Consider the following 13,297-nt stretch of genomic DNA (forward strand, 5'->3'; position numbering starts at 1 on the left):
ACTGAAGGCTGTAGTCTTTGATCTTCATCAGTAAGTGCTTCAAGTTCTCTTCACTTTCAGCAAACAAGGTTGTTAATGAGTCTTCCTCCAATCTTGATGCCACATTCTTCTTCATATAGTCCAGCTTTTTGGATTTTTACTCAGCATACAGATTGAATAAGTATGGTGAAAGGATACAACAGTGATACACACCTTTCTTTATTTTAAGCCACTCAGTATCCCCTTGTTTTGTTCAAGCGACTGCCTCTTTGTCTATGTACAGGTTCTGCTTGAGCACCATTAACTGTTCTGGAATTCCCGTTCTTCACAGTGTTACCCATAATTTGTTATGATCCACACAGTCAAGTGCCTTTGCATAGTCAGTAAAATACAGGTAAACATCTTTCTGGTATTCTCAGCTTTTAGCCAAGATCCATCTGACATCAGCAATGATATCCCTAGTTCCACATCCTCATCTGAATCTGGCTTGAATTTCTGGCAGTTCCCTGTCAATGTACTGCTGCAACTGTTTTTGAATTATCTTCAGCAAAATTTTACTTGCATCTGATATTAATGACATTGTTCGATAATTTCCACATGAAGTGGGATCACCTTTGTTTGGAATAGGCATAAATATGGATCCCTACTGGGCAGTTGGCCAGGTAGCTGTCTTCCATATTTCTTAGCATAGACAAGTGAGCACTTCCAGCGCTGCATCCATTTGTTGAAACATCTCAGTTGGTATTCCGTCAATTCCTACAGCCTTGTTTTTCGGCAATGACTTCAGTGCAGCTTGGATTTCTTCCTTCAATACCATTGGTTCTTGATCATGCTACTTCCTGAAATGGAATGTCAATCGTTTCTTTTTGGTGTAGTGACTCTGTGTATTCCTTCCATCTTTTTTTGATGCTTCCTGTGTCATTCAATATTTTTCCCATGAATCCTTCAATATTAGCAATTTGAGGCTGGAATTTTTTCTTCAGTTCTTTTAGCTTAAGAAATGCTGAGCGTGTTCTTCTCTTTTGGTTTTCTAATTCCAGGTCTTTGCAAATTTCATTATATACTTTAGTTTTTCTTCTCGAGCTGCCCTTTGAAATCTTCTATTCAGCTCTTTTACTTCATCATTTCTTCCATTTGCTTTAGCTACTCTACATTCAAGAGCAGGTTTCAGAGTCTTCTTCTGACATCCATTTTGGTCTTTTTTTTTTTTTTCTTTTATGTCTTTTTAATGACCTTTAATGACCTTTTGGTTTCTTCATGTATGATGTCCTTGATGTCATCCCACAACTCATCTGGTCTTTGGTCATTAGTGTCCAATGCATCGAATTTATTCTTGAGATGGTCTGTAAATCCAGGTGGGATACACTCAGGGTCATACTTTGGCTCTCATGGGTTTGTTTTATTACAGCTTCAACTTGAACTTGCATATGAGCAATTAAGAGTCTGTTCCACCGTCAGCCCCTGGCCCTGTTCTGATGGATGATGTTGAGCTTCTCCATAGTCTCTTTCCACAGATGTAGTAGATTTGATTTCTGTGTATTCCATCCAGCGAGGTCCATGCGTATACCAAAAAACCCCACTGCTGTCAAGTTGATTCTGACTCATAGCAACCTTATAGGATAGAGTAGAACTGCCCCATAGAGTTTCCAAGGTTGTAAATCTTTACAGAAGCAGACTGCCACATCTTTCTCCCACTAAGAAAGGTGGGTTCGAACCACTGACCTACTGGTTAGCAGCTGAGTGCTTTAACCACTGTGTCACCAGGGCTGTCTTCCATGTGTATAGTTGTCGTTTATAAGTCGTTGGTCTTGCAAAATTCTATTACGTGATCTCCAGCATAATTTCTATCACCAAGGCCATATTTTCCAACTCCTGATCCTTCTTGTTTCCAACTTTTGCATTCCAATCACCAATAATTATCAGTGTATTTTGATTGCATGTTTAATTTCAGACTGCAGAAGTTGTTAAACATCTTCAACTTCTTCATCTTTGGCATTTGTGGTTGTTGTGTAAATTTGAATAACAGTCGTATTAATGGGCCTTCCTTGTAGGCATATGGATATTATCACTGACAGTATTATACTTCAGGATTGATCTTGAAATGTTCTTTTTGACTATGAATGTGATGCCATTCCTCTTCGATTTGTCATTCCCATCATAGTAAACCATATGACTGTCTGATTCAAAATGGCCAATACCAGCCCATTTCAGCTCACTAATGCCTAGGATATCCATCTTTATGCATTCCATTTCATTGTTGATGACTTCCAATTTTCCTAGATTCATATTTTGTACATTTCATGTTCCAATTATTAATGGATGTTTGCAGCTGTTTCTTCTCATATTGAGTCATTCCACATCAGCAAATGAAGGCTTTGAAACTTGACTCCATCTATGTCATTAAGGTCCACTCTACTTTGAAGGGGCAGCTATTACGCAGTTGTATTTTGAGTGCCTTCCAACCTGAGGGTCTCATCTTCTGGCACTACACTAAACAGTGTTCCACTGCTATTCATAAGGTTTTTACTGGCCAGTTTTTAAGAAGTAGACCACCATGTTCTTCTTCCTAAACTGTCTTAGTCTGGAAGCTCCACTGAAACCTGTTACCATGGGTGATTTGCTGGTATTTGAAATTCTGATAGCATATCATCCAGCATCACAGCAACACGCAAGCCACCGCAGTACAATAAACTGACAGACAAGTGGTGGTCATCAATTTTAAACATTATGAATGTACTCATTAGTTAACTTACTTTCTCAGAAACATATTTTTGGATAAGGAATTTGAAGAAAATACCATCAATAGCAGGAGGGTTTACTTTTTAAACAGCCAAGAAATAGAAAAATTGTAAGTTTTTATATAAATTTGTACAAATATTGAGGTTATAGAAAAACTTTGTAACTGTCATAAAATGAAATATGCAACCATTATTGTTTTTGATTCTATCTAGTATGGCAAACTAGACAGATACTCTGAGAGGCCCTTTTGCTATAATGCAACTAGATCCTGGATAAAGTACAGCAAATGTAATGTTAATGCTTTACTTCCTTACATAAAAGTAAGTGTAATAACCAAGGCCCCCAAAACAAACAGTAGTTAAATAGTGAGTGAAACTGAAATGGGAAGTTAATAGAGCAAATGTAAAGTTTGGACTGGGGGCAGTGCTAAGGTTAGAGGACTGTCCCTAGGGTCTGAGGAAAGGTGACAACTGAACCTGAGACTCAGTCATTATGCTAAAGTCTTTGAAAGGAGGATAATGAAGTACCAAAGAAGTATGAACTCACAGTTAGAAAAGAAAAAACACTACCATACTAGAAAACAAACCACCATGAACTAGAATTAGTAGACACAACAACGTATTTTGCCCCTTTAAAGGTTCTTCAGATATTGGCATTAACAGACACAAATTCTAAAATTACATAAGAAATGTTAGAAAAAAATGGCAATGATGGTTAGAAAAAAAATGATCAGCTCTGTGTGAAAAAACTTTCAGAAATCATAAAGATAATAATTGAAATTGAAAGCTCAATGAATGGCTAAAATAGCAGATTAGCTATAACTGAGGAGAGAATGAATGAATTCAAAGACAGAGCTGAACAAACTTACCCAGAATGTTACACAGACATGAATATAGAAAATATGAAGGAGGGAGAGACTAGGAAAAATGGAAGGCAGTCAAAATTCAATGAGATAATATGTGCCAAACAATATCCAAACTGATGAAAAACAGGAAGCATAACTTCACCAAATAACTTCTCCAAATGGGATAAATAGAAAACTATATACAGACACACTGTAGTAAAATACAGGTCACCAGTCAATAAGAAGATAATAAAAGTAGTCAGAGAGAAAAAGCAGATCACCTACAGAGAAATAACAGTTAGTCACAAATCCTCAACAGCTGTGAGAGATGCCGAACAGTTGGGACAATATCTTTAAAGTGATGAGAGAAAATAACTGTCCCTAGAGTTAGTTACGCAGCAAAACTCTTTCCCAAATAGACGGGGAAAATAAAAAAATCATTTTCAGAGAGAAAAAAATGGAGGATACATCACCAACTTATATTAAAGCTGTTGCTTTAATAATAGTAATAATAATGATTACATAAATATTTAGTGCCAAAAGACAGCAAAAAATATTGGACCAGAGAAGCAAGTAATTGGGAGGAGAGTGATAGATGTTAATGTATTCTGTGTCCTGTGTATTGTTCAGGAAGGGGTTAGTTAATATATGAAACTTAATATATGACAGAGGAAAGGCAACATAAGTGGAGTAAGAATGTCTACCCATACGGGAAGAACCTGAAATTAGATGCTTACACCTCACAGCACAATTAAAAAAAACAAAGAAAAACAACTCTACATGGATTTAAAATATGAAAGGCACAATTTTAAAGAAAATATAGGAGACTAAAAGAAAAAAGTGCCAGCCATAAAAGAATAATTTTAAGTACATTAGAAATTAGAATTGGTAACTTCTGTTCATCTAATACACCATGAAGACAGTGAAAAGACATTCAGGAGAAGTATGCAATACATGTAACCTACAAAAAACGATTATTAGCCAAAATATCTAAAGTATTAACAACAAAATGCAAAAAGAAAACAATCTAACAGAAAAATAGACAAAAGCATGAATTGTCAGTCACATTACAGAATAGGAAACAAAATGGTGATTAAATTTATAAAAACATGCTCAGTCTAATTAGTACTCAAGGAAACACAAGACCACCAAGGTAGCTTCAATGATAGTGGTAATCTTCTAGTTCTGGGGTTGGGTGGTTGGTTCATAGGAATTAATGTTAATTGAATTTTCATGCTTCATAACATATATACATACATATCTCATAACCCCCCTCACACACACTCCCACACACCCTTCTTTCTCTCATTTCTCATCTCTTTCACTCCTCTCTCACACACCCATCTCTCGCATATACTTTTCTCTCTCCCTCATACCTCTGTCTCTCACACACATTTGTCTCACCTCTCTCTCATACGTGCACACATATACATATATCATATGTACAATGAAAAATTAAAACCATGTTTTTGAAGATTTCATGATGTGAAATCAAGGTACCCAGGTAATGTTATATGAAACTGCAACATATAAAACTGTGTGGTGATTAATAACCTGAGTTTGGAGTCAGAACATATTTTTTCTTAATTGAAAAGACTCAGTTTATTATTTGTAAAATGGGGTAACAATCTTCCTCAGAGGGGAGTGGAGAAAATTATGAGATAATATATACAAAACACTCCAAACAACACCTGGCACTGGTGTACAATAAATGGTAACTACTATTTGTAGTTTTCCTGCTTCTTTCCCTACAAACTTGCTTCATTTTTCTTTTATTTCTTATTTATCCTGTTACCCAAACCTAAACTTTGGAGTCATTCTTGACTACTCCTTGTTCTCTATAAACTCTTACTTGAACCAATTCCCTTTAATACCTAATTGAGTCTAAGTATCTTTGCACGGCATGTAGGCTCTCAATGACCTGGTCCCTACCTGTCTCTTGCCAGTCCCTGTCTTGTAGTTTTTACACCAATACCAAGCAGCTTGTATTCACCAGCATATATCACGTGTATCCTTAATGCTAATCTTATACAGCTGCAATTCCTAAGGCTGCCATGCCACCAAGGGAAAGATCTGGTTGCCCATGCTCACCTCAGAGTCCAGAAGGACTAACTCCATTTTCCTTACTTTCCTATTTATCTCAGTGTCCCAGAGAAGGATAAGCCTCTCTGGTTATTTATTTTTACCTAGCTTCAACATGTTGTTGGGTGCCATCGAGTGTAATTCATCGTAACCCCATGTGACAGTGTAGAACTGCCCCATAGGGTTTTCTAGGCTGTAATTGTTACAGAAGCAGAATCACCAGTCTCTCTCTCCCACAGCTGCTGTGTGAGTCTGAACCGCCACCCTTTCTCAGTTAGCAGCTGAGTGCTTAACTGTTGTGCACCAGGGCTCCTCAACCCTATACATGCTGTTCTGTATAACTTAATCTGATTCAGCGCCCCCACCCCATTACCTTTTTTTTTTTTTCTCCTCAAAACCCTTTCACTGGGCCCTCTGGAACTCTCACTCTATGATCAAACTCTTCTATATCCTCCTTAGGCTCTTTTCTCAAGTGGTAGCTGCCTTTTCACCTCTGAGAGCCTCAGGCCTAAGAGCTGAGATTTACCTCCTATTGTTTTTTGTTCCCTTTTGACTTTTCTCACCTTCATAAACTGCGGCACCTTTGAGACCCACTATAATCTGGCTCTACTCTCCTCCCCTACTGAGCTGTCATCTCCCTACACCTTCCCATTCAGTCAGGAATTTATAACTTCAGGATCGGGATCACGGTGCTCCTGTCCACCACAATGCCTAGTGACTTCAACGTTCACGTGAATAACCCACCAACTCTGATTTCTCAGTTCCCTATTGCCAATACCCTTCTCAGCCACTCTACCTTAGCTATCCACTCTCTTGGTCACATACTGGACTGTGTCATCACCAGAGATGGAGCCATATCTGGCATCTCAAGTTCAACCATTCCATTGTTTTACCACCATCTCTTGTATTTCCAATTCACTTGCCCCAGGCTGTCCTCTACCATAGAACTTACAGAAATCCTTCAGTCTATTGACCCCACCACCGAATCATTAACCATCAACCCTACCGCCTAGCTTTACTGTCCTCCTTATCCAGTCTAGACTTCCCTTATTTATTATTAGCCATCCCATGCAAATACCTTCAACTCTCTCCCACTATTTTTCTCAGTATACTTACTGTGGATGAACCCTGTCATTTGGCTTCTCTGGCTTGAGTTGCTGAATCTTGTCAGAGAACACTCATTACCACTGAGCTTACTAGTGTCTGTTTAAATTTATGACCATAAACCTCTAATGGGCATGCAGCAATCCACCTTTGTGTCTCTGGTAGGCTCACTTTTTCCCACACAGAGGTAAATTTTTCATACTTAGTCCTCTTTCTTTGAGTCTCCCTCACTCCTCTTCCTTCCCCTTTGCTTTCAGCTGATAACTCTGCACTGTTCTTCAGTGAAAATATAGATGTCACTGGACCTAAACTCCCTCATTTCCCATCACCAAACCAAAAACTTACCTACATCTGCACCTGTCTTTTCCTTTTTCCCTTCTGTTTATAAAGGAGGAGAGTTTCCCTCTTCCCCCAACAAGCCAAAACTTCCACTTGTGCCATGGGTTCCATCTCTGTCTTCCCAAAGTCATCAACTCGTTTGGTTATTTATCTCTCTGACCACTTCTTATGCCACTCTTCCCCTTACTCATTATGCTCTGGCAGCCTTTAGACCAAGCTCTTTCAAGTTTTTTGACATATAGGCTCTTGCAACCTGCAACACTCTTTCCTCCTTCCTTCTTATGGTTAGCTCTTATCTTTTAGGCATCAGCTTAAATATCAACCCCTCAGAAAGGCCTTCCTTTTTCTTTCTAATATTGATTCTAAATCCTCCTCTATTACCATATTTTCTATTTCAGCTTCTTGATTGCTTCCCTTATTCTATCTATAATAATTTAAAATTCTTATTTGTCTCTTCTAATGGTCTATTTTCTCCATTAGAATGTAAGTTCTGTGAAGCCAGGTATCATTTTGCTTACCATTTCTTCTCCAGAGCACACAGCACAGTGCTTTTTGCACATAGTTGGCACTAAAATAAATTTATTAAGTGATTTATTGAATGATTTTTTTGTCTTTTCCAAATTGATGATTTTACATCACTTGTATAGTTACTAGCCACCTTAATGATCAGACATCTCACTTACATGCCCACATGCTCGACAGTGATGCCTTCTCCTCGTCAGTGCATTGAAAGGCTCTTTGCATTTCATACACATTGTTACTTCATTATCTCGGATCCATCTGGGGGCTCTTTTCCCTAGCTCAGCAGTCTAAAAAGGAAAGAGAGACCCAATTTTACCAGAGAAAATTTTCATTCCTCTTATTTATTTTTTAAAAAGCACTTTAACAACATTGCTCATACTGTGTTCTGAAACTCAAGACCCATGTAAAGAAAAGTTTAAGCCATATGAAAAGGCACTCGCTATCATTTATCGAAGAAGGAATGAGATTCTATCTAAACAACCAGTTCTGGCATCTCAAAGGAAAAAAAGCTGGATAACAAATTGATTAGATAAATATTTTGCAACTGCAAAGAGATAAAAGAGCTTAAAGTTAAGAATTTAATTCAACTTACAGAAACCTCTGAGTGAATGTCATTATCCTTTGCAATTGCATTTCTGAAGGTTTCATGCCTTTGATGGAAAGCATCAATAGTCTCTTGAAGGGCCTAAAATAGAAATGAAATTCAAAGCAGACTTTAAAGTATCATATGCAAACTAATGAAAATACTTTATTAAACAAATATCTATGAGAACCACCTTAACAATTAAATGAACTTGTTCTGATGACTACATATTAAACCAACAACAATATGTGCATGTATGTGTGCACATACAGAGGTTACAAAAAAAATCAGGTTTACCTTGATCCATTCTTCTTTGTCTTGCTCAGAACTAAAAAAAAAAAAAAAAGTAAGCTTTAAAATGAATGCAGAGAACATTAACTGGTTATAACTGGTGAATGAAACTATGCTTTGATGTTGTTCCAACCTTCCAAAAAATTCAGGGATGTCCAGGAAGGAGTTACAATCAAAACTAAACAGAACCTCTAGCAATTGAACAATTCTTCTTAAAAAGTGTTTTAGACTGTCCACTTTCTTTGGTACACACAATTTTTGGTGGGTAGAGTTAAGTTTAGCTTCCATTAATATACTGCCCTGACATTAATAACAATCCTCTAGTATACATATATATAATATATACAGTATAATGTACATCTAGGTTTATACTAGATATAAACAACTAGTCTTTCAATTCACCTTTTCATAAGCACATGAAAGCTATTAAAAGCTACTAGTTACAGCCCATCTTAGAAAAGATTACAGTTATCCTCTGAGAATCTAAAGTATCTTTTTAAGGCCTTGGGGAGATATTTAATTTTTTTTTTTTTTTTTTACAAACAATTTAATTTTCCCATTGCTAAGAGGCTTCAGGCAATACCATACCTAACCCATTATGGATAAAGCAAAACATACAAAAAATTTTAATGTCCGCAGGAAGGAGATTTAACACATTAATGGACTCTATAGTTTTTAATAATTCTCCTTCGGGAAAAAAAAATTTCCTTGACTTCAGTTAAGTCCCCTGCTTCCCTGTTGAGGCAAATTTTCTTTAGTTCATCTTCTTTGCAGGTAGCTTATGTAGCTGTGACTGTCATATACCATATTTGAAAATTTTCCTTTAGTGGACTCTGGACTGGGTGAGATCTTCAAATGGAAGGAGTTTTTGAAGAGTGAGCTGTTTGCATATGTTTGGTAGGGTAGGACTAAGTTTGAGTTCCAGCCTGAGTATCACAGGCCTTGTTCCCACATGTGTAAAATATGCTTGAGTCTGGCTGGAGGTTTGCTCCTGTGACACCGTCCATGTTTCTAACAAATTTATTATTGAGCACCATGATGTGCCAAGAGTGGTTCTAGAGACTGTGCCTGCCAAAGGAAGACTCTGCTTATTTTCCACCTGGGGCTCCTTGGACCAGGAACCTGGGGGCTTCAATCATGGCCTCTGAAATGATTTTCTCCCTGCTGCCTTTTCCTGCCGCCACAAAATCAGCTCTAAAATAAGCTCTATTACCCTGGAAGTATAGTAATTTGCTAGCTGCTGCTAGCATTTTAAATGCATACGAAGAAATCTGAGAAGTTTTTAATGCCCTTTTGTTTTAGCTTTTTTAATTTACTTACTACTATACTTTTTATTTCTACTTAGCAATTTAAAATCATTGAATAAAAACTGTATAAAACAGAATAAGTGTTTTTTTTATTCTTTTGAATGTGGAAGAGGAAGCTTAATGTAAGAGATCAGTCTTGAAGCTGACTCAAAAGCTAATCTTAGCAAGAAAAGCAGAACCCTTTTTCCCCAGTTGACTTCAGAAGCAAATTAACTCCAAATATATACCCAATTTTTGGTTCCATGTAATCCTTCTGACATTCTGAGTTCCTAGGACCTTCAATGTTTGTTTCCATACTTGAGAGAGTCACGACAGACCATATTAATTAAGATCTTCACTATCATCGTATAATCATAAATATACTGGAGTAAGGAGATTACGGGAAATAAGACATTTGAGGAAAAATGACTGTTTCCAATACTAATTGGAATGTATCCAATACTGCGTATCAGAACCTTGCAAAGCAAGACCTGTGTATACTTAGGCTATTTTCTCTCCAGGATGGGGTTGTTTAGTGAGGAATTTTCCTAACTTGCTGGTAAGTGGCTAGAATCTCCCTAGCAATATCTCCCCTGCTGTTCAGACACATCTCCCAGGTTTGCAGATTTGGAAGTATGCTGAGATTTCTGAGCCAGCAGCACCTTTATCTTTCTGCAATGAGGACTTCTATGATGATCAGAACTATTGATGAGTACCCCCAGTTGTCAGGGCCAATAACTCAGTGAACCAGCCATTGAAGGTTAATCAGAGTGAGGACTCATGTTAGGAGCCTGCAGTGCATCATCATGCATTCTTCCCTTGGGTTGGAGTGAATTCCCCCCTCCCCGATGATGTGAGATAGGAAGACCATGATTCTGGCAAAAATAATTTATTCTCTTTTTAATTTAAAGTCTCGAGTTTAAGCCCTTAGGCGGTAACTTAAATACATACATCTAGGTTGGTTCACTTGAGCACCCAGAACCACATGCTGTAGGTGCAAAGGGACAAAGGCTCTCTGACTCTAAGGATCCTGGGGTTTCAGCACCATTAGAGCAGGGATCAGTGCTTAATCCTCTGATTTGTGACCTTCAGGAATATCCAAATTTTCATCATGATAGGCCGTTATAGGACACAAGGCTCCTAATCTACCCATTGAAATATCTTCTTAGCCGATATTTCCATACCTGACAACACTGATTGTCTTCCAGAGGTTCATGCATAAGGTAGTTATGCTCTAATGTAGTGGTTCACTTGTTTTTCTTTTTTCAACCATGATTATGCCGGAGAGATGATACCTGGAACTCCCTCCCTTCTCTCCCACTCAATAAAGCATTTAAGAATGCAAACAAAGAAGAGCCACTCCTTTCAGTAGTCCTGATTGCCAGAGGATGCCTGAGCTCCAAATGGCCCTTCCCACCCTGCCTCCTCCTGACATTTCTTTCCCTTAAAGCGCCACCAAGTCCTTTAAATGCAGAGCCTTGAAAGGAGTCATAGTTATGGCTCCAACATTTAGCATTGAACAGTAAGCAGTAGTAAACATCTGTAGACCAAAAAGAGGGATTTAAGGAAGGAAGGATTAGAACAAAACCTTTTCCTGCAAGTCTCAAAATTCTGGCTTGCTTCCAACTACTTGGTTCTCTGAGCACCTTGTAAATATGAAAATTCAATTCAATTTACTGAATGCTTACTGTCTGCAAAAAAACTACCATAGGCATTTGAGAGGAATCAAAAGAGAGGAAGATAAGATCCTTGACTTTCAAGAGCTCATGTCTCTCCATTTACCTCTAACCAGATTCCCAGAAAAACCCTCAGAACCATTCTATCCTCTGATTTATTCTGATGCTTTCAGAAAGCTGTGCAACAGGAATGATTCCCTTACCCAGCCTGCAGTTCCAGTGTTCTCTCTTTCCCAGATACCTGGAAAGTATGTGGATATTCTTCATTGTGAGTCTCTACAATCTTCATTCCATCGATGCCAACCTTAGTTCGAACTGTGAATTTAGAACCCACCAAGCTGAATCTGGGCACACAGTATAGCAACATGTTGTTGAACTGCAAAGAGGCAGAGCACACATAAACAGCAAAATAAAAGAGAAAAAAAGATCAATATTAAAAGTACCCTTGGACATAAATTCCAAGGAATTTTCAAGGAATATGGTACTTTATATTGAATTTATTATTCAGTACTACAATCAAGATTTTGCAACAGTTCCATTATGCTTGTATCAAAACCTACATTATGCAGATGACACAAACTTGCTTACTGAAAGTGAAGAGGACTTGAAGCACTTACTGATGAAGATCAAAGACTACAGCCTTCAGTATGGATTACACTTCAACATAAAGAAAACAAAAATCCTCACAACTGCACCAGTAAACATCATGATAAACGGAAAAGACTGAAGTTGTCAAGGATTTTGTTTTACTTGGATCCACAATCAACACCCATGGAAGCAGCAGTTAAGAAATCAAATGATGCATTGCATCGGGCAAATCTGCAAAAGACCTCTTTAAAGTGTTAAAAAGCGGAGATGTCACTTTAAGGACTAAGGTGTGCCTGACACAGCCATGGTATTTTCAGTCACCTCATATGCGTGCAAAAGCTGGGCAATGAATAAGGAAGACCGAAGAAGAATTGATGCCTTTGAATTACTGTATTGGTGAAAAATACTGAATATTCTTTGGACTGCCAAAAGAATGAACAAATCTGTCTTAGAAAAAGTACAGCCAGAATGCTCCTAGAAGCAAGGATAACGAGACTTCATCTCACATACTTTGGACATGTTATTGGGAGGGACAAGTCCCTGGAGAAGGACATCATGCTTGGTAAAGTACAGGGTCAGCAAAAAAGAGAAGACCCTCAACGAGATGGATTGACACAGTGGCTGCAACAATGGGCTCAAGCATAACAACGACTGTGAGGATGGTGCAGGACTGTGCGGTGTTTTGCTCTGTTGTACATAGGGTCGCTATGAGTTGGAACTGACTCGATGGCATCCAACAACAACAACAACATTCAAGATTTTACAACAGTTCCATTATGCTTGTATCAAAATCATTATATTCTTAAAATTTTAAACGTAAATTTCCCTTTGTTGGTTCTTGTACTATTTTATTGGAATTTAAGTAAACTAACCATCATTTTGTTCTATTGCTTTAAGAAAATTAGTTCAACTACATTCAGCAACAATTTATTAAAGACCTTCCATATACCAGTAACAGAAGTTCTCAACTTTGTAAGGTGAAGCCCTTAGACACCAAAATTTTAATTGTGTATCTTGTGAGAATAGTCTAAAATAGCCGTTAGAAGAAAAGAATAATATTTAGATAGTAGTTTTTACCAGAGTGTTTAATGTTGTTGAAAAAAAAATCACCAAATTATTAGTTCACATTTCATTATAATATGTGGGGTTAGGACACTAGAACCTAGGTAAAAAGTAAGGCACATGGCCAAGATCAGCAAAGTACTATTTAGCAGGCAGACTCTGAGGCCAGACTATAAGCGTTCAGGACCCCACACTCTACTTC

The 13,297-nt window shown here is 37.7% G+C and overlaps 1 protein-coding gene across 6 annotated transcripts in view; it reads right to left on the bottom strand.

Moving 5' to 3' along the window:
* FGD4 (FYVE, RhoGEF and PH domain containing 4) overlaps nt 1–13,297 on the bottom strand; it is a 228,058-nt gene that overhangs the window by 15,470 nt on the left and 199,291 nt on the right. For all 6 annotated transcript variants that reach the window (XM_023725201.1, XM_023725204.1, XM_023725202.1 and 3 more), the window contains 4 exons: nt 11,649–11,821; nt 8,490–8,520; nt 8,202–8,294; nt 7,771–7,896 (listed from right to left, as the gene is read on the bottom strand). In XM_023725201.1, coding sequence (XP_023580969.1) covers nt 7,771–7,896; nt 8,202–8,294; nt 8,490–8,520; nt 11,649–11,821 — 423 coding nt within the window. The remainder of the gene's footprint in view (nt 1–7,770; nt 7,897–8,201; nt 8,295–8,489; nt 8,521–11,648; nt 11,822–13,297) is intronic.

The sequence above is a fragment of the Trichechus manatus genome, unplaced genomic scaffold (assembly GCF_000243295.1).
Source record: "Trichechus manatus latirostris isolate Lorelei unplaced genomic scaffold, TriManLat1.0 scaffold00292, whole genome shotgun sequence".
Lineage (NCBI taxonomy): Eukaryota > Metazoa > Chordata > Mammalia > Sirenia > Trichechidae > Trichechus > Trichechus manatus.